Raw genomic sequence first — 18,090 nt, forward strand, 5'->3', positions numbered from 1 at the left:
TCATATGTTGGTTTCTTGCCGTGTCTGCACCTTGCGTTGTTTGATATTCCAGCATACCGGGGCGAAAGATATCAACAAGCAAACAAAGCAATTTGGCGCAGGGGAAGCGCGCCGGGCTCATAACCCGGAGGTCTCTGGATCGAAACCAGAAATTGCTATTTCTTTTGCTTTTTTTTCCTTTTTTCTCTTCTTTTTTTGCGAGAGAAAAAAAAAAGAATGTGAGATGTGGGTTTTTATGTGGTTCATTCCGGTAAGACAAACATGGGGCCCCCCGACGTCCAGAGCAAGCTATACCATGCATGTAGGCATCCACTCAGACCCACGATTACCGCCTTGAATTTGCCAATCTTGGACTGAAGGTTAGTTATATCATGTGATTTCGCGGTGCACTGCATGCCGCTTCGGAAATGTACTTCGTAATCAAATTCTCACCAGGTCGAGTCGCGTAACGAAAGCTTCCTAATTCATTTAATCAATAGCTTTGTCCAACGGGGCCTGTCATCGCGTCGCCCTCACAAAGCTAGGTAGCTCTATAACTCATAAGGCTACCTAAGATAGCTTTGTGAAGGCGTTACATTTCTGACTAGCCGACAGTGTGTCATTTCAATCAAAGCAGTGAATACCTCCTGCTCCAACTGATACCCTCGCCAGCCAACACCCCCTCCATCTCCCCCCTTGCAAGTATCACTTTACTTTGATTTTGCGCGGTCGAGAACCTATTTCAAAATATCTATCGGGGCACAAACCATAGTGCATGCCACCTCGGAAGCATCAAAAGTACCAGATACCAAGCACACCCGCCCTCCCTTTGCAATGGACCTTACGGTTCTTTACGTAGTTGATAGCCCCTTTCAAACAATACTGCGGGGCCAATACCTTGGTGTATCCATGTCGGTACCTGCCACTACCGATAGGACCAGAACTACTAATTACCAAGAAATCCAAACTACCTTAGGTACCTACGAATCCCATCAGCTCTGCGGCAATGGACCTTCTCCTGCAATATGTCTCTTCTCTTTTTATGTAAGCCGGATGGCCCTAATCTTGACGCCAAAGTGGCCCGGTGCCTTCCTTTTAGTATTTACGGCATACATGCAAAGAGCGAGCGTCATGTAGACATGTGCCTGCTCTGTTTATCGGAGCTTTTATTTTGTTTTATTATTAATCACAAATTAGCCGGTTCGTTCAAAGTTCAATTCTATCTACTTGTAGTTGAAAAAGGTTTGTAAATCTATTATTTACTAAATGACTCTTTTTACATGCATCCTTACTTGTTTACCTACCTACTTATGTATCTAGGTACTCACCTACCTGCTTGCCCACCTGCTTTTCAACTGACCCAGCCGCTACAGCTGCTACAGCCGCACTCTTCCGTCCAGGAGCTTCAGCAGCTGTTCCAGCAACTACAGCCGCTAAATTTATATCAGGAGGCTCGGCCGCTACCCCCGCAGGGTCAGCAGTTTTCTCGTCACATCCAACAGGAACCTGATAGGAGCACCACAAAAGTCAGTTATAGGATGTACTAGGACTGATCAAAAGCGTTTTGGGCCAAGACAGTAGGGAAATTGAGCCTGTGATTGACAGAACAATACCTCTGAGAAGCGGGACAATTGTTCTTGAGGGCAGCGCCAGGGTTATCTCTCTAAAGATCAACACAGCAATACCCCCAAGCAACAGCCTCAGGGCATGCTCGAAGTTGCGGACAAAAGACAGTATGAGGCACGGAGCTGCCCAGTCTTCTAGCAGGAAACGGGAAGGAAATGTCAGTTCGCAAGCCAAGCAATGGCAAACAGCGTTGCCGACCCAACCCACAGAAGCGACAATGTGCCAACGATTATGACGGCTCACCGGAACCTTCCACGAAAAGAAAAGACACAACGCCAACGTTTCCTACGGTACGAACACCATATCAGTCAACACAACCCAAGTCTAGCAGCGGAAGGAGACAGGCAAATGTCGAAAGAAGGGACTTATCCTCCATAACCTTCACGAAACCACAACTCAACAGGCCCTCCGCTTCGCTACGATACCCGCCGATATCAAGCGTTGTTTATCCAAAGTAGCTTATTATATCAACCTTGACAAAGCTACTATTCCCATTTGGTTGTGCATAACTTGCTACGCCGTTGATCCAGTCAACAACGCGCGGCGTGCAAGGTCAACTTCATCAGTGGTCATCTGCGCCAGCACTGTGACTTTGTCGGTATAATCCTCGATGGTCCTCCGCATCCGGCCGTCGGTAGTAATGACAGACACAAGACTGGCGTAATAGCTGGCTTGCCATCAGCCATATACTCGCTCTCTGGTCACTAAGGCCACAGAGTTAAAGGGAGGGGGGGGGCGCTCCCGTCAGCTATTGTCTCATTTTTTGGCCAATGTGGCTGCAACGGTGTATCCGCGAGAAATATTGCTTGGGCAACGGATTCGAGCGTCTGTGGAGCGTCGGTCCGACGTGCTCGCCACTCTGGCAGGTCACCATTCGATGGCCTCCAGTGTGGCACTCGCAGCTTTTCCGCCTCCTTGTTCACTGCCTTGCTGATTCTTGCCAGTCGACACTGCAACCAAGTCCCGAGGTTAGATTTATGTTCACTGGGGGCGTAAATCTGGTTATGAGAACTTACGCTGCCTCCTTGGTTGACCCGATGCGACCGTCATCACCCGTGATGCTCGTCTCCTTTCGTCGGAACTGCATGTGCATTTCAGACAAACATGCTGTAGCAGCATTGCCTTCTTTCTGTCTTGTTTGAAGTGATGCCAATGTCAACCCCTTGGAATATGACAAGCATGTACTTGATGGCGCCTTCAGGGCTTTGCCGTCGGGACATGCATAGTTTGAACCCGTTTATAATTGCGCAGGCAATTACGTAGTTTAACTCGTCTTCGCTGTAGAGTCCTTCTGCATAGGACCTGGCTGCGGAAGCCCAGAAGAGGTGGACCTAATCTTGTAGGGAGTTGGCGGGTCAGACTATGCGCGTTAGAAAGCACCAGAATGCTCCAAAAGAGCAACTAATCTTGGTTCTTCCTCAAGCGCGATCTATCAAAATGATCAAAAGATTATATATAAATCTGTGGCGACGCTTCATTTACATATAGTGTTGAAGCCGACATGAGTAGCTGAGCATGATTGAGATTGCCCTCTGTTTTATACCAAGATGGTGTTAAGACGTGGTATTTACCTATATAATCGAATAGCGAAGACTGCCAAGGTGAAAGGTGTTGGAGGGGTGCTGAGTTGCCATGCAGAGTTTTAAATAGACGGAAAATGCATATGATATGTATGGAGCTCAGACAACGGCAGAATTTGGCCCAGGTATTGTTTGCTTGTCCGTCTATTTCCCACCGCACTCTTACCACTTGGTCATCCCCCAAGCCCCTTGCTCACCCAATAACAACAGCCTGGCAGTTGCTTCGTCCTAACTCTAATCCCAATTGTGAGGGAAAGTGAGGTGGGCGTTGCTCCTTCCCTTGGGAAAGAGAGATTCTCATTGCTGCCAGGTAGGTACCTAGGTACATATTATTAAAAAGTCACGGGATGCATATCAACGAAACAGACGGCCAGCCAGACAAGAGCAAGGAAAACTCGATAAATCGAACAAAAAAAATGCAAAATAAATAGCAATTTCTGGTTTCGATCCAGAGACCTCCGGGTTATGAGCCCGGCGCGCTTCCCCTGCGCCAAATTGCTTGTTGCTTGTTGTTATTGACACTCCAATACGTTACCATTATATACGTAAAATTTTTCACGTGGATCGTCAGTTGAGTCATAGTGGGCAAATGCGGGTCATTAGGTCTTATTTAACTAGGAAAGTAATCGCCCCGTGACGATAAGGAACAATAACAGTAACGCTGCGGGTCGCGCCGCTCTGTAGGTATCCACGTTGGACGACCAACACTGCATAAAGAAAATGCTTTCAAGACACAACCGTTACCCAACATCATCGTTTTTTCTTTTCTTTTTTTTTTTTTTAAACCTTTTTTCTTCATAACCAGAAACTTACACAAAGTTTTGTTTGATCTCGGATTTCTAAAACTTTGCTTTAGCGGTAATTGCCCCCAGGCTACGATTGCGCCGAGTGCAATAGGCGCCGTGTGAAATTAGAATTGCCAAGGTCGTTCGCCATTCGGAGCTAGAATACTAGAAAACCTTGGGGTTACTCTTGTCTAGAACTGGGAAAAAGTTCTAGCACATCACTAGTCAAGGTTCCTTTGCGATCATTCCGATCGGTGCCTAACTAAAACCTCAACTATGTGATATACCTAGTCAAGTGCATGTGTCCTTGTGACCTGATGCTACCTGAAACCTAGCGAACCACCCAGGCCCTCTCGTCGGTAGGTCGTCTTTGTGAGCATTTATATCTGCTCGCAGCTTCTTGGAGAATTTTGCAGATCTTTTACTGGTACATTTTTAGTCAGCTCACGAATACGATCTCTTTTTCTTCTCAGCCTCTTGACAAGCGTGGGATGTGACCACGTACAGTAAGTAGGTGAGCTTGGAGAGGCTTTTGTCTGAATTGTTTCTTTGATAGCGTCTCTTACTTCGACATATTCCCCCTGCATTAGGCACCAAACCCCCTTAACCAACAACCAGAGAAACCAAAAAAATGGGGTTGCCCGATCGGAAAGCCATGATCCATGCGTTAAATCTCAAGACTTCATGATCCTTGCCTTCAAGAATCCAGTGAGTACCCGTGTCACTGGTCAGCCTCATTCAGCCTTGGCCCACCGGTACTGGGGTATAACTGCTTTCCGCTTGCGATGCGAATCTTCAGCACAGATCAGGTCCCCTATTCGTAAGGTACAGGAGACTAGCTCTAGTCTAATAGAAGCTCAACTAAGGTTAGGCTAGGTCAAAAAGTCAGTCAGGTCAACACGTCCGTCACAGCCGTTTTCGGAAATTAGTGGCTGATGTCTAAAAGTAAAGGCGGGTGTGGCACCAGGAAGCTACTTTCATCATTATCCCAATCTTCTTGATTCTGCGTTTCTTAGGGTATTGGCAGCTAAACTCTAGGAAACTCATGTGTTTCTTTGCGGCCTATGATCGGGATTGGCCAAAATACCTGGCACAACTGCGGGATGCAAGAGCTTCCAGCTTCTCCAAGATCTTGTGGCCAGAACTGGGCTAGAAGCACATTGTCACATTGCCACCAAAAAGGCTTTATTGCATTGCAGAAAGACTGCTGGTTGCATAGCATGAGCCTTCAACGATTGCTCGTATTTGTCAAGCGAAGAAGTAGGCAAAAGAAGAAAGAAATGATAATATGAGAAGAAATGGAGAGAAGAGAGGCTACGTGCCAAGGCGAGGGAAGATGCGTAATTGGTACGGTCGAAGCTCCGGGGACTATCTTGCCGCTCTAGGTTTGCGTGAAGGTATTCCACACTGGGTTTTTTTTTTTTTTTTTTTTTTTTTTTTTTACTCCTCCCAGCTGCTCTGTACGCGATGGTCCATGTGAACAGCACGATGGCGCATGGCTTTTGGTTATTAACAGTGCACATGCACGAGGAAAAAAAAGCAAAGGGCAGTCTGCCCCAAAAAGGAGAAGGCAAAATCCGTTTGCGTGTGACGAGAATCCAGCCTGATCATCAGCGTTTCTTTCGTTTTTAAAGCACTTGCAAGGCACACAAATATGCAGGGTGTGATGGGGGGTACGACATGAGGCCTTGTGGCGAGCTGCAGGTTTAGACCATAATGTCTTTGTGATAATTAGATTGTATATTCATCCACGATGAATGCTTTAAGGGGGATGGAATGAGAATAACCCTCACCGGTAGGTAACAGATATCATTTGGTAGTGGTAGAGACATGCAACCGATAGAAGAGAAGTAGAAGTTCCTAGTTGTGTAATTGACTGGTGAGGCACTGTAATTAAGCTATGATCTAAGCTCATTGTCCAATCATAAACGCCCTCGAATGCTCATGGTCACACTAACGCGCCTCCGTTGATCCCTGTTCCCAGGCGGGTGGGTTCTTGCCTCCAGAAGCGAAGTCTGTAGGTACAGTACCTACACACACATTTGGTAGTAAACAATTTCTCTCTCTTACCTTCACTCCGCTCTCACACACACAGTCTCTCTCTCCCTCTCTCCCCCCTTGCTTGGCCGCCCGCGTTGCGTTTTGTTTCTTCATGTTAGTCTGGCTGGGTGTGACCGCGACAACGTCGCACCATCCAGCCCGAGCTTGGAATAACACCAAGGATCCCTCGACTCGGTCAGGTCCGCGTTCTAAACTGCCAGGATCTAAACACCCGAGCGCGTCCGATACCGCGATGCGCCAGTTGTGCACACACCCAAAATAGATACCTTGCAGCCGGCTCGAATGCCGCCCACTACCGCACAACGATGGGTGGGAGAGAGAAAGGCCATTTACATCCCTCCCCCGCCACGATGGACAGGGGAGGACTTCAAAATGCTGCAGCCAAAGCAGGCAGAGCTGCGTTTTTTTACTGGATGAGGCCGATGGCTGAATCCTAGGCCTGGCCTTTGCTTGTACTCCGTGCAGGACGCCCAGTCTGGGTCTTCCAAGCACACCGGCTTTGTGGCTGTTGCTTTCACATATACGTTGGGGTTTAATGTCCGACTGACTTTGTCTTTGATAAATAAACTGTATACATATTACAATGTCGCTTTCCATTCTCCTCTGGCCATGGGCGCATCCACCATCAACCACCGCTGTTACCTTACCCTTCCCATCCTCTCCCTATACTCACATTCCTTTCTTACTCGTAGTCAACGTGAGGTCAAGGCGTGCCTTCAGAAACGTCTCCTTTCTCAACGTTTTGTGCCATTCATTATCCGGCACAGCGCAGAAGGCTTCCTGTTACAGTCACCAAGACTAGTCTCTGATCTGATCACCCTTGCGTTATCCTGCCATTCTTTACTCTTTCCAACTCCATATCACTATATCTTTACCCGTACCACCGTCTCACCCTCTATTCATCTTATTCAGGGTCCTCCGTCCGTGAACAAGCCGGCTTTGTTGACGGCTTCACGACTAATACTTTATAATATTAAACGGCTTTCTTTTTATTACCGTACCACTACGTTTGAGTGTACTCCACTTTGTCAAGCTTCATTTCTCTACTTTACTTATATCAAGCAGGTATCCCTAGACCGAAAGTCTCTTTTGGCATGAATCCTCAGGTGGGATCATTCTGAAGGGCACCTAATTATAATATATGGTTTAGTGGTGTGCAGGAACTAGGTCGCGATCCGGAACCAAGGGCTTGGGTAAGCAGGACAAGATGCAACTCAAAGGCTGCCGTTCGATATGCCTTGCGTTTGTCTGCTGTCTATTCACTAGCTGGACCTTGGGATCTGCACTGCCTCCCGTCAGGAGGCAGGATTCTCCCGCAGCACCGACCGCCATCAACCCACCCTCGAGCACAACCAGCTCCCATGCCAGCATAACGAATATACCAGCGACTGGTGCGACGAGCTCTTCGAATACTTATTCAGCCACGGCAAACGCTACTACTGATGGAATTTACAATAGTATGTGTTTCTCCAACTGTCACTTGAAGGGGCCCACAAACTGACATTCATCTGTGCTGCCAGTTACCATCCCACAGGGTGAGCTTCCCCTTGACCCGATAATTACACCAGCATGGGGTGTTGCTGGCGTAATACTCTTGGGGACAGGAGCTGTGTATGCTCTTATCGGAATTAAGATCCGGGTCTTGCACACCTTCTTCTCGACTGCCTTCCTCTCAGCTCTGGGCACCTGCGTCCTGATAGTCTATGTCATGGTGCCACCCATACCCGATGGAATTCAAGGAGCCTACCTGGTAGCGGTCGTCCTGACCGGTGTGGCCCTCGGAGGCCTCGCCATGGTGTTCAAAGAGATCACAGAAGGCTTGGGCTGTCTCTTGGGCGGCGTTTGTCTCAGCATGTGGCTGTTGACGCTCAAAGAGGGCGGCCTTCTGACTGGCACGGGAACAAAAGGTGGCTTCGTGGCCGCTATCGCGCTGGGTGCTTTTGCGTTTTACTTCAGTCACCACACTAGGCACTATGCGCTCATTGCCAGCACCTCATTCTCGGGTGCGACAGCCGTTGTTCTGGGCATAGACTCGTTCAGTAGAGCGGGGCTCAAGGAGTTTTGGGCTTACATCTGGGCGCTCAACGACCGCATATTCCCCCTCGGCACAGTTACATATCCGCTCACAAGGGGGATTCGCGTTGAGATTGCTATCACAATCGTTATCTTCCTCGCTGGGATTGTGTCACAGCTCAAGTTGTGGCTCATCATCAAGCAGCACCGTCAGACGCAGGAAGCTGAGAGACTTGAAGCGCGGCGCAACTTGGATGAAGAAGAGGCACGAGTAGGGAGGCAGATTGAGGAGGCTGCTGCCGCTGACAGGCGGGACTGGGAGGCAATTCATGGCGATGGTCAATGCCAAGAGGGACAGACAGACTCTCCGACCAACTCGGCTAGCGGATCGATCACAAATGAAAAGGGGATCGCAACGGTCAAACAGGTGGATTCTACTGCCCGGTCGACCGCTATGGAATCTGCAGAGGTGGATGTGAACGGAGAAGACGAACAGGGCCATACGAAACGTCTTCACAACAATCCCATGTCCAAGTCCAATCTTACACTGGTGCACTACGAAGAAGTTGCGAATCCAGAACCAGCGGTTGTGCCGCTCCCTTTCAGCCCGCCCTTGCCTAGATACGGAGAAACCGGAAACGATGACGATGCATCATCGGTGGCAGCATATGCCGGGGATGAGGATGAGCAAGCAGCCGATCCCGGTAGCAATAAACGCTTGTCGTCAAGGCAAATGTCTCATGCCCCCGTCATGACGAGGAGTCTGTCGCCGGGGTCTAGACGAGCATCCCTCACGGATACGATGGAGCACGGTCAGAGCAGAGAGCTTCTGATGACAAAGTCAGCCATACCTGATGACCAAAGAAGCTCCATCGAGGCCACCTTTGATGACATGAGCACGGGAGAGAAAGAGAACGGGCCCACAAACGAGGAAAAGAGTGAGGTCACCGCAAGCCTGGCCAGGAAGCCGTCCTGCACCGACGTGGCCTCCGTGTTGGAGCTTACAACGGTTGCCACTGCAGAAGCCACAGTGCCTGCTCCTTCTGAGACTGGAAAGCAGTCGACATTGGTCGATGCGGTGCGACCTAGTCAAGACGGCGGAAGCAACAAATGCCATTCGCCCAAGCCTGCAGCCGAGACTGTGACAGAGAACGCTGGAGAAGTTGATGAGCTAGTCAAGTCTCCTGGAGCTCCAAAGAAGGCTGTTTTGGCAGACGAGCTGCCCCAGGCAATGTCCAGAGTTGCCATGTCGCATCGTACAAATGAATGGGCAAAGCACTTGAGTCTGGCAGAAGCCCCAGTACTTGATGTTCTGAAGTTTGAGGACTTAGACTTGAGCGAGGCTGCCGAGAAGCCCAGGGTGGAAGAGCAGCCTGCACCTGTCAACACCGAGGAGCTTCAGCAGACGGCAAACAACGCGGCACTCCCGTTAGCTATCAGCAGGCCTCCCAGTACATTATCATTCTACCAGCCTCAAACGCCACAAGCATTGACTCCGTCACAATCTCGTCTGTCTTGGCACCCGGATACCCAGTTCAAAGACGGTGGTTCGACACCGGCGGTCGCTGATCCAGCCTACACGAGGACACCCTCAACAAGCCAACCGTCAGTTCCCGCAATTGTCCCGATACTGAAGCAGCCTCGAAGCTTGCGTCCCATGCCTGCCACGACACCACCACCAATGTTGGATGCGAAGACCTTGCGCCGTCAATCAGCATCTCCAGGTCCAAGTGTCTCGGTCACGACACTCAGCCGAGAAGCGGTACCTGGCGTGGTTTCATACGGAAGCCCTCAAACTCTAATAGGTCAGAGAGACGTCATAGTCAAGCGGAAATCTATCTTGGGGGGCCTTAACAGTGGTCTGATGGAGTCCTTGCCTATCGCTCACCCTGCCGGCGCCGGTGAAGCTGCCTTGTCAGCGACTACGATGCCGTATGCGGCATCACCCTCGCCGTCCCCATATTCTACCTCTCCGTATCATATGTCTGCGGATGACCTGCCCATGAGCAGACGTCGTGAGCTCATGATGCGACAGCAAAGTCTGCTCAGCTTGTCCGGGAACGAGGTTCTTCCGAACTCACCATACATCATGCCAAACCGCAGCCAGAGCCGAGCCTCAATCGGTAATCTTTCATACCTCACCGCCGCACCAGGACCGTCGGTCAGCTCAGACGCCCTCGCATTCGACTCACACCAGCCGCGCAGGGCATCGATGGCCCCGTCGCCCGAGGTGCGCGAGTCGCAGCTGGCACACTTCCGCAACTCGCTTGCTGCTGAGATGCGTGCCGGGCCTGCGCTCGGAGGCCGCCAGTCGCCAGCCCTGAGGAACGTCGTCGGTGTCGAGGCAGACAATGCCAACGTCGAGTTGCACCGCGGGATAATGCTCGGCCAGCGAGACGCCGAGCTGCAAAAGCGCGATATCGAAAACACACAGCGCGTGTATGCCGGGTTTGCACTCGATGAAAGGATGAGAAGCAGTGAAATGCAGGAAGCGCATCGGAATATCTTGAGGAAAATGCAGGCTTCGGTCAAGGACTCATAGCTGCTTGTTGGAGGAGATGGGTGATGAAAAGAGGTGGGGGAAAAAGTGTAGGAAGCGGGTTTGAACATTCGGTAGCAGGAAAGAGGCCACTTATACCCGGTGTTCGGTCAATCTTTTATGTTTTTGCTTTCTTTTTTTGTCTTGCTTTCATCCTTTTCTCGAGGGACAGGGGGCGACCAACAAATATACCTTTTTCATTTTTTCTCTTTATAGATAACAAGCAAGCTTATATATATATATATATATATATACCTAAATAGCCAGACATAATTCATATCCCCCCCAAAAAAAAACGCTTTGGGAAAAACAACATCTTACTGAATACAGGCTCACCGATTACAACTTGGCACCCTTTGCAGGGCCGACGACCTTGATCAAGGCGCGGCCGTTGCTGAGGCAGGTCTTGCCACCGACGACCTTGGTCTCAAAGATGATCTCTTCAAAGCCATCCTCGACCTTACCGGTCCTCCAGACCGAGGTGGCAAGCTTGACGCCCGGGCGGACGGGGCTGGCGAAGCGGGCCTGGTACTCCTTGATGTTGCGGGGGTCACTGCCGCCGAGGTGGCGCAGCAGCTGGTGGCAGGTCGAGTTCCACTGCCAGAGGCCGTGGACGATGACTCCGCCGAAGCCCATCTTCGCGCCGGGCTCGGGCGTGGCGTGCAGCGGGTTGTAGTCGCCGTTGAGGCGGTACAGCAGCGGGGTCTCGAGCGTGGTGGCATCCTCGAGCACGGCGTCGGGCGTCTTGCCCTTGGGCGGCGGGTAGTTGACCGTCGCGGGGCCCTTGGGTCCGCCCCAGTTGCCCTGCGCGACGTAAAATGCCGAGCCCGTGGCGCGCGTGTACACGTCGCCCGTGCCGGCGTCGACCAGGTCCGTCTGTGTCTCCACCACGGTGCCCGGGCGGCCCTTGTCATACACGCCCAGCACCTTGGTGCGGGCCTCGAAGCGCTTGCCTGCAGAGGTGGCGGGCAGGGGGCGGAGGAACTCGATGCGGCGCTGGCCGTCGACGACGCGGGTCGGGTCGAACTCGGGAACGCCGGGGATGGTGACGGACTTTTGGGCGGCGTAGAAGTCGATCACCTCCTGGGTGTTGGTCTTGAAGGCTGCGGTTTTGTGAGGGCGTGTCAGTGATGAACTAGAGCAGTCTGGCATGGGAAGCAGAATGGTGTATAGGTTTTTTTTTTTTTTTTTTTTTTTTGGCAGCTCGGGCACTTACGCAGAACGACGGGATAGGTAGGGAAGACGGCAAAGTCGGGGTGCAGCTCCTAAACGCGCAGGAATTGGCCGTGATTAGCACGGAAACCAGAAGCAAGACCAGAAAAGCCCCGCCGCCAACTACTACGAGACCTAAAAGCCAGACTTACGTATAAAAAGTGAAGCTCATCAGACTTGCAGCCAATTGAGTTGGCAAACAGAAGGACGTCACGCTTCATCCATGACACCTCTGTGGGAGGATACTCGAAACCGACGCCGGGGCCAGACATGATGGGCGATTTGGTGATGCTTCTTTTGTGTGGAGTGAAGCTGATTCGTCTTCAGCTGTTCGTCGTATCTACCGTGTGTGTATGGTATATGGGTAGGCGGGTTGGTTGGATAAAGTAGGAACAATCTGTCTTCCTACTTCACTGTTGGAACGGGTTCATGATGTTACGATGCGCCGAAGCTCGGCCCGCAAGCTACTGGCCGGCAGTAGGTGGTTTGCTTGCGAGGTGGGGAAGCGGAGCTGTTACTGAGCTCGGGGGGGTTCCCTTAGACCCACCGGCATCCCACACTTGACACTAGGTACATTATGGGGGGACCCTCGTCTAATCTCCACTGTCAGTTTGGGCCGAGGCTTTGGAGTTGCCCTCGGCAGATGAGGTTGAAGCACACTTGCCTATTTTGTGCTTTCTGGATGGAACACTATTCACCCAGCCACCGCCCTGTTCTGTTCGCTGTTGATCGTTGGGTGCAACTTTCTCCCCACCAATAAGAATCGCTGTCCTTTGGTACAAAAACAGGCAACTCCATGAAAAAGCGAGTTAGCAAATGGTTGTCGATTGACGAGGCATTGTACCACCTTGAAAATATATTCAAGGTTGGCTTTCACAGACAACGAGAAGCCCCAGGTCATCCGGCCAGTCAAATTGTCGATGGAAAGTGTTGACTGAAAAACGCCAACAAAGGAGACCGTCCTTGTCAAGCAGTGCATTCTATGACTGTATGTCGCACGCACATCGCGTCCGCCTGCCTCTTGAACAATCAAGACAAAAGCCATGTACCAAATTCTGTAGTTAAGGTGCTCAAATGCAAGTAGGTACCAACCTCATCGACCCCAGGACATCATGCTCAGGACCGAAGAAATACTTTCCCATACATACGGCCATGATTCGATCTTCCCTATGTTTATTACTTGCATCACATTGCTACGTTGTTACCCCCTGAATCCATCTCAGCCGTGGCATAGATGATCTGATATAATGAGTAACACGACCTTCGAATTTTCTTTTCTGAGGCTATGTCAATTTTGTCAACGGCTTGATGATTCAAGAGAGGAAGAAAGAAGACCAAGATTTTACAGTATGTGAAAGAAGCAGATCGGATGGATTTTGGTGATGATCCTGTCAAGAAACAATATTAAGCTCGTCATCTGCCGTCGATCGAACCCACGGTGAACATAGGGGGAAAACAACCATTTTCCTCTCAGAAACATCCAAGTAATCTTGTTTGGACAAGGCAAATACAACGATCTGGGCGCAACAAATGCATAATCAGTAACTTCAAAGTGGCAAGGAGAGAAACAAAGAAAAATAGGGGAAACGACAGCGCAGTAATAGCCAACAAATATGGAGATCAGATCATAGCACCTCCAGTAGGTGCAATGAGCAACACAGAGGGGAGCGTTATTCCATAGAAAAGTACCCATCATCAGGGTGCAGCGGGACATAGTCACAGTCGGTGCCATCCTCGTCGAGCATATCAGAGCCGCACTCTTCATACTCTGCAAAGTCACCGAAGTCCGTGTGCGCATTAGGGTCAGTCCAGGAGCCGGCTTGGTGCAGCTCTTGGAAACGCTGCTCTAGCTCCCAATCGGATATAGAGTGGGAGTAAAAGGGATCCGACTCATCCCGGTAGTCGTTTGCCAGGGAGGAGAAGTCAAATACCCTGCGCGTCGGGGGCGCCGAGGCTGGAGCTGGGGGCAGGGAGGAGTAGTTATGCGGGCCGCTGGCGCGAAACTGGAAGGCTGAGGCAGATACTGAAGCTGGCGCTGCGCGTCGAGATCTGTTAACCGCGGGCGTATCTACCTCCGGGTGTTTCTCATCGACAGTATCTGATTCTTGACCACAGTGGGAGCCCGTGGTGGAGCCCTCGTCTCCGCGGGGTTGACGAGATGGAAGAGAGGACCGAGGCCGCAGAGCTACGGGATCGTGTTTAGTGGCCGCCAATTTCTCGGAAAAGTTCCTCATGGGGCTGCCCCTGTCGGATACACTTCGAAAGCGTGGCATGGGTGACGGCGAGGCTGGCTCCTGTCGAGCAGACACGTCTGAGTCATCTTTGACCATGCGGATCGTGACTGGGAAGAGCTTGGGCTTGTGAGAGCGAGCTGGGATGGCAAATGGGTCATCATCGTCGTTGTCGTCGTCCACCTCCTCTTCATCGTCATCCACATTAACCTGTTCCTTGTATAAATTGTTCTCATTGGTGACTTTGTCTCCAGAACTCTGGTTCTCCCCAAGGACTGTGGGTGAGCTGTTGCTGGAATCTATATCACCGACAGCATCTTCGTGGCTCTCAAAGTTGTCGTGATCGTGGTTGAGTTGGTGGACCGTCCAATCTTGGCTGTACTCGCTGCCGTCTGGATGAGCTTGCGAGGACTGGCTGAACCACTCATCGAGTCGCTGATCAAACCGAACCTGCTTTGGCTCGCTGCTCAAAGGGGTACTCCTCAACTCATCCGAGTGTTGCAGGCCGGAGATGTCTGGAACAGCTCCCATTGTAGTTTCACCTGTATGCTTAGCAGAGGAATTTCGGGTCTGCAATCGAGGCTGCTCAACCCTCGGCGTCCCATTGGTATACTCGAGGGAGGAGTCTATGACAGACTCGACGCTGGGCGGTCGGTAGGTTCTGTTGTGGCTGCTGCAGGGACCACAACCAGCCTTCACAGAGCGAGGTCCAGGAAGAGTCTGTCTTTTGGGGGTAGTAAGCCTGGGATTTGACTTCCCACGACTTGATATCAGGCAATCCTGCTCCGGGGAACCACACAGGAGGTTACCTCCTTCACGACTGGTCGGTTTCCTTGTCGGAGTGTCGGGCAGCAGTCTCGCAGAGCTCTCTCGGAGAGGTTGGTACTTGTTGGGGTGGCTCAAGTGGCTCGTAGATCCAATGCTTGACGACTCCGGCATCACGACTTCTGGATAAGCCGAGGAGAGTGACGAGACCGAGTTATGTGCTGCCTTCTTTGCGTGCTCGCGACGGCAATTTGCGCAGTAGTTGGTGTCTGGATCCTGGTTATCCTTGAGGGGGTTTTGCCTGTGAAATCGTTTGGATCTCACCCTACCACAGCCAAAGCAGAAATAGTGCTTGCTCAAAGGCCCTAAGAGCCGTCCATGAGCTTGGCTAGTGGTTTTGGAATTTGTGCTGGTCTCAGATCGCATGCTATCCGGTCGAGGTGCGGCTTCCGAGTCAAGCGATATCCTGCCAAGTGTGCCATCTCTGGTTGAGCAACCCTTGGGGTGATTTTCAGTGCTTACGGTCATCGTGCTGTCAGTGGTGGCCGTAGAAGTCTCTCTGATGCCTAAGGGCTGGGAGATATCGACGCTGTACGTCGGTGAAACAAGAGGCGTTTCTGTGCTATCTCGAGAGCTAACGGTCGTGTAAACGACAACTTGTGGCACCTGGTACTGAGATACCTGCCCCCCTTTGGGACCATCTTCGGACTGTTCTGGTTTTTTGTTTGCATTGGTTATGTGGGTGAAAGCAGCAGCTTGACAGGCTGTTACCGTCTGGACTTGTGTATTCGTCATTTGACTAGGGCCAAAAGGCTGGGGCATGACGGCCGACGATGAGAAAAGCGGAACTTGATACGGGTAGCTATGAGGTACATAGCACACATGGTATCCGTTCGTGGTTTCCTGGCCCGAAGGTTGGAGAAAGCCTTGAGTGGTTCCTAGTCCTGTGGCAGCATGTTGGGCAGCGAAGGCATTGAGAGGATGATGATACTGTAGTTGTTGGTGTACAAAGCCAGGAAAAGTGGCATGGGGTGTGCTTGGTCCAGAATTAGAGTACATGGTGCTATTGTTGGCTTGCGGGTCACGGTCCTGGGCTGTCTCGGTGACTTTCCCAATAGATTTGGAAGGAGAGATTTGAGCGCCGGTGGCCTTTTCTTTGCCATGACCGGATAAATTCCCTGAAGCTTCAGTGTCTACCAGAGTGCTGGGACCTTGACTCTCCCTCTGATGTTCACTATGCCTGGTGTGATGTCGACTGTGCGATGCGTGCCTGCGGCTGCGGTTTCCTTGGGGACTCGAGCGACGAGACGGTGATAATCCTCGATCAGTCTCTGATGAGGACTGATTCGAATCGCTGAATGTTCTGCTTATTCTCTGTTCATAGTCTTCAAGCCATTTTTTGGAGGATCCGCCTCGGTTAGTGCTTTTGCGGCGCCATTTCAACGGTGACAGAACTTTGCGGTGGACCAAAGCCGGTGCGCTCCGAGTGGAATGCGCCGACTCCTGTGAAGCCGGCGAAGAATAGCCCCTTCTCGACATCTCTCCGTGGCCACTCCAGGCCCGAGCAGCCTCGCGCGCGGCCTCGAAGCGCGTCATGCCGCTAGATGATGCCGAGCGCAGTGACCCATGGCTGTCGCTGTTTTCTCGGGAGTGCGGCTTCTCGCTCTTATCTTCTAGTAGCACGGTTACCATGCGGCCGTCCTTGACTCTACGTGTGATGCCGAGCTCGATCACACGGGATTTTCTATTATTCAGAAGGAATTTTATCAGGGCTCTGCATCAAAAGGGGTAAATGGAAGAGAGACAGGTATAATGGGTTGTCAAGGTAAGCCAGGTGCGACTTACAGACACTCGGACGACACTTTTGTATTGCTCATCCTGGAGAAATGTACATGGATCGATTGTCTTTGCTCTGAGAGGAACTGCAATATGGACTGTGAATGGTGAACAGTACGGTCAACCTGTCGTTTCGGTGAGTGCAAAAGTACAAAGAAGATGTATTTAAACAAGCTCTGTGCGATTGGCGGCAAGAGAAAGATGAAAGTTAATTAGAGCGGGTAGTAAGATTAAGCTTGAAGATTTAAGATAGAATCAAAACAAGAATGGACCAGGAGCAAGGTCAGAGGCGGTAAGTATGGCTTCTCTCTGGCTATCCAGCTACAGAAAAGAAGTTCTCGTGGAAATGAAGGTGTGATGAAGGGACAAGAAAGATGGCGAAAAGGAAAGAGCAGGGCCAGGTCGGTGCCCCGTTTGTTGTTTATGGAGGATTACTAAAATGCCCTTATTCTTTCTTGCAAAGCCTCAGTTCCGGCAGAAAATAAAAATCTCGAAAGTGAGGCCAGGGTGAATAACACGTAACAACAAGGGTACTTGACCTTCATTTCACAATTGGGTCAGATAACCTTAGATACCTCCCTTTTCCAACTAGACTAGGCTACATTTATTTTTATCCTGACATAAAACGACAGTATACTTGCTGGTATACAGCAGGAGAATCTCTCCCAATCAACCGCAAACATGATATGTCAGCCTTGTCTTTTTTTGCAACTGTTGCTCAGCCAGCCTCATTCTGTATATGTGGATATTTCATGAGCTGCGGGAGCCCAGACTCAAGCTTCATTGAAAGAGTCCGGAATTTTACTGAGAATAAGCTGCATCCAAGAGTGTCCGAGTCCACGTTTTCCGTACAGCTAGCTGACAGGATTTTAGGCGGTGTGTGTCGTCTTACGGATGGTGTAGTCCGATGCTTGACACGGAATCTTTTTTTTATTCCGAGAAAAAAGAACTCGACTGGGAAGCAGTAGTAGGTAGAGAGCCAATGCCCAATGAGCCCTTGTATCTGCTGAAAAAAAAAAAAAAAATGATAGCCCAGCCTAAAATTGTATTTTCAAGGGCAATACACGATCAACAGCGAGCGATACAAATTTCCCAACAGCCAAAAGTCGCGCTGTGCATCAAGTCTGCATTTTCGATCAGGCGCCTGCATTGCATTTCTTCAAGGAGCTGTTTGGTCTGTCTGAGGTCTGAGCCCAAAAGGGAAGCTTGGCATCCCTTCCCCCCCCCCCCCCTCTATCGGTAGTTGATGAACATCTTCAATGAGAGAAGAAAAGAGAGAGGGTGGGGACAAGGTTGTGCGTGCAGATGGACAGAGGTCCGGGATCATGTCGATCTTTAAGTGGGTCTCCGACATCGAAGAGGTCCCCCACAAACTCGCGGCTGAAACAATCAATTCAACCGCGCGCGGGGCAAAGAACGGACAGGGTAGGTACTTTCACTCGAGGTGAATTGTAATTAGTTCA

The 18,090-nt window shown here is 50.7% G+C and overlaps 4 protein-coding genes and 2 non-coding genes across 6 annotated transcripts; 3 read left to right on the forward strand and 3 right to left on the reverse strand.

The window, feature by feature from the left end:
* The first annotated feature begins 86 nt into the window (after positions 1 to 86).
* Positions 87 to 158, forward strand: MGG_20011. Its single transcript has one exon. It is a non-coding gene; the product is annotated as a tRNA-Met (tRNA).
* A 292-nt stretch (positions 159 to 450) lies between these two features.
* MGG_15579 (uncharacterized protein) lies at positions 451 to 1,560 on the forward strand (the record flags this gene model as incomplete). The annotated part of the gene is made up of 3 exons (XM_003713720.1): positions 451 to 1,221; positions 1,300 to 1,452; positions 1,517 to 1,560. The coding sequence occupies exons 1-3, from the start codon at positions 1,005 to 1,007 to the stop codon at positions 1,558 to 1,560; spliced, it is 414 nt and encodes a 137-aa protein (XP_003713768.1). The 5' UTR covers positions 451 to 1,004.
* A 2,053-nt stretch (positions 1,561 to 3,613) lies between these two features.
* MGG_20012 lies at positions 3,614 to 3,685 on the reverse strand. Its single transcript has one exon. It is a non-coding gene; the product is annotated as a tRNA-Met (tRNA).
* A 3,553-nt stretch (positions 3,686 to 7,238) lies between these two features.
* On the forward strand, positions 7,239 to 10,680 carry MGG_04838 (uncharacterized protein; the record flags this gene model as incomplete). Its single annotated transcript, XM_003713721.1, has 2 exons — positions 7,239 to 7,488; positions 7,552 to 10,680. The coding sequence occupies 2 exons, from the start codon at positions 7,239 to 7,241 to the stop codon at positions 10,584 to 10,586; spliced, it is 3,285 nt and encodes a 1,094-aa protein (XP_003713769.1). The 3' UTR covers positions 10,587 to 10,680.
* Positions 10,681 to 10,759: 79 nt separating this feature from the next.
* Positions 10,760 to 12,271, reverse strand: MGG_04839 (peroxisomal dehydratase). Its single transcript, XM_003713722.1, has 3 exons — positions 11,948 to 12,271; positions 11,800 to 11,848; positions 10,760 to 11,686 (listed from the first exon to the last, which is right to left on the reverse strand). Exons 1-3 carry the CDS (start codon positions 12,065 to 12,067, stop codon positions 10,923 to 10,925), a joined length of 933 nt encoding a protein of 310 aa, XP_003713770.1. The 5' UTR covers positions 12,068 to 12,271; the 3' UTR covers positions 10,760 to 10,922.
* Positions 12,272 to 13,465: 1,194 nt separating this feature from the next.
* MGG_15580 (uncharacterized protein) lies at positions 13,466 to 16,668 on the reverse strand (the record flags this gene model as incomplete). Its single annotated transcript, XM_003713723.1, has 2 exons — positions 13,466 to 16,535; positions 16,637 to 16,668. 2 exons carry the CDS (start codon positions 16,666 to 16,668, stop codon positions 13,466 to 13,468), a joined length of 3,102 nt encoding a protein of 1,033 aa, XP_003713771.1.
* Between the last annotated feature and the right edge of the window lie 1,422 nt (positions 16,669 to 18,090).

Source organism: Pyricularia oryzae, chromosome 2, assembly GCF_000002495.2.
Source record: "Pyricularia oryzae 70-15 chromosome 2, whole genome shotgun sequence".
In the NCBI taxonomy this organism is placed as follows: domain Eukaryota; kingdom Fungi; phylum Ascomycota; class Sordariomycetes; order Magnaporthales; family Pyriculariaceae; genus Pyricularia; species Pyricularia oryzae.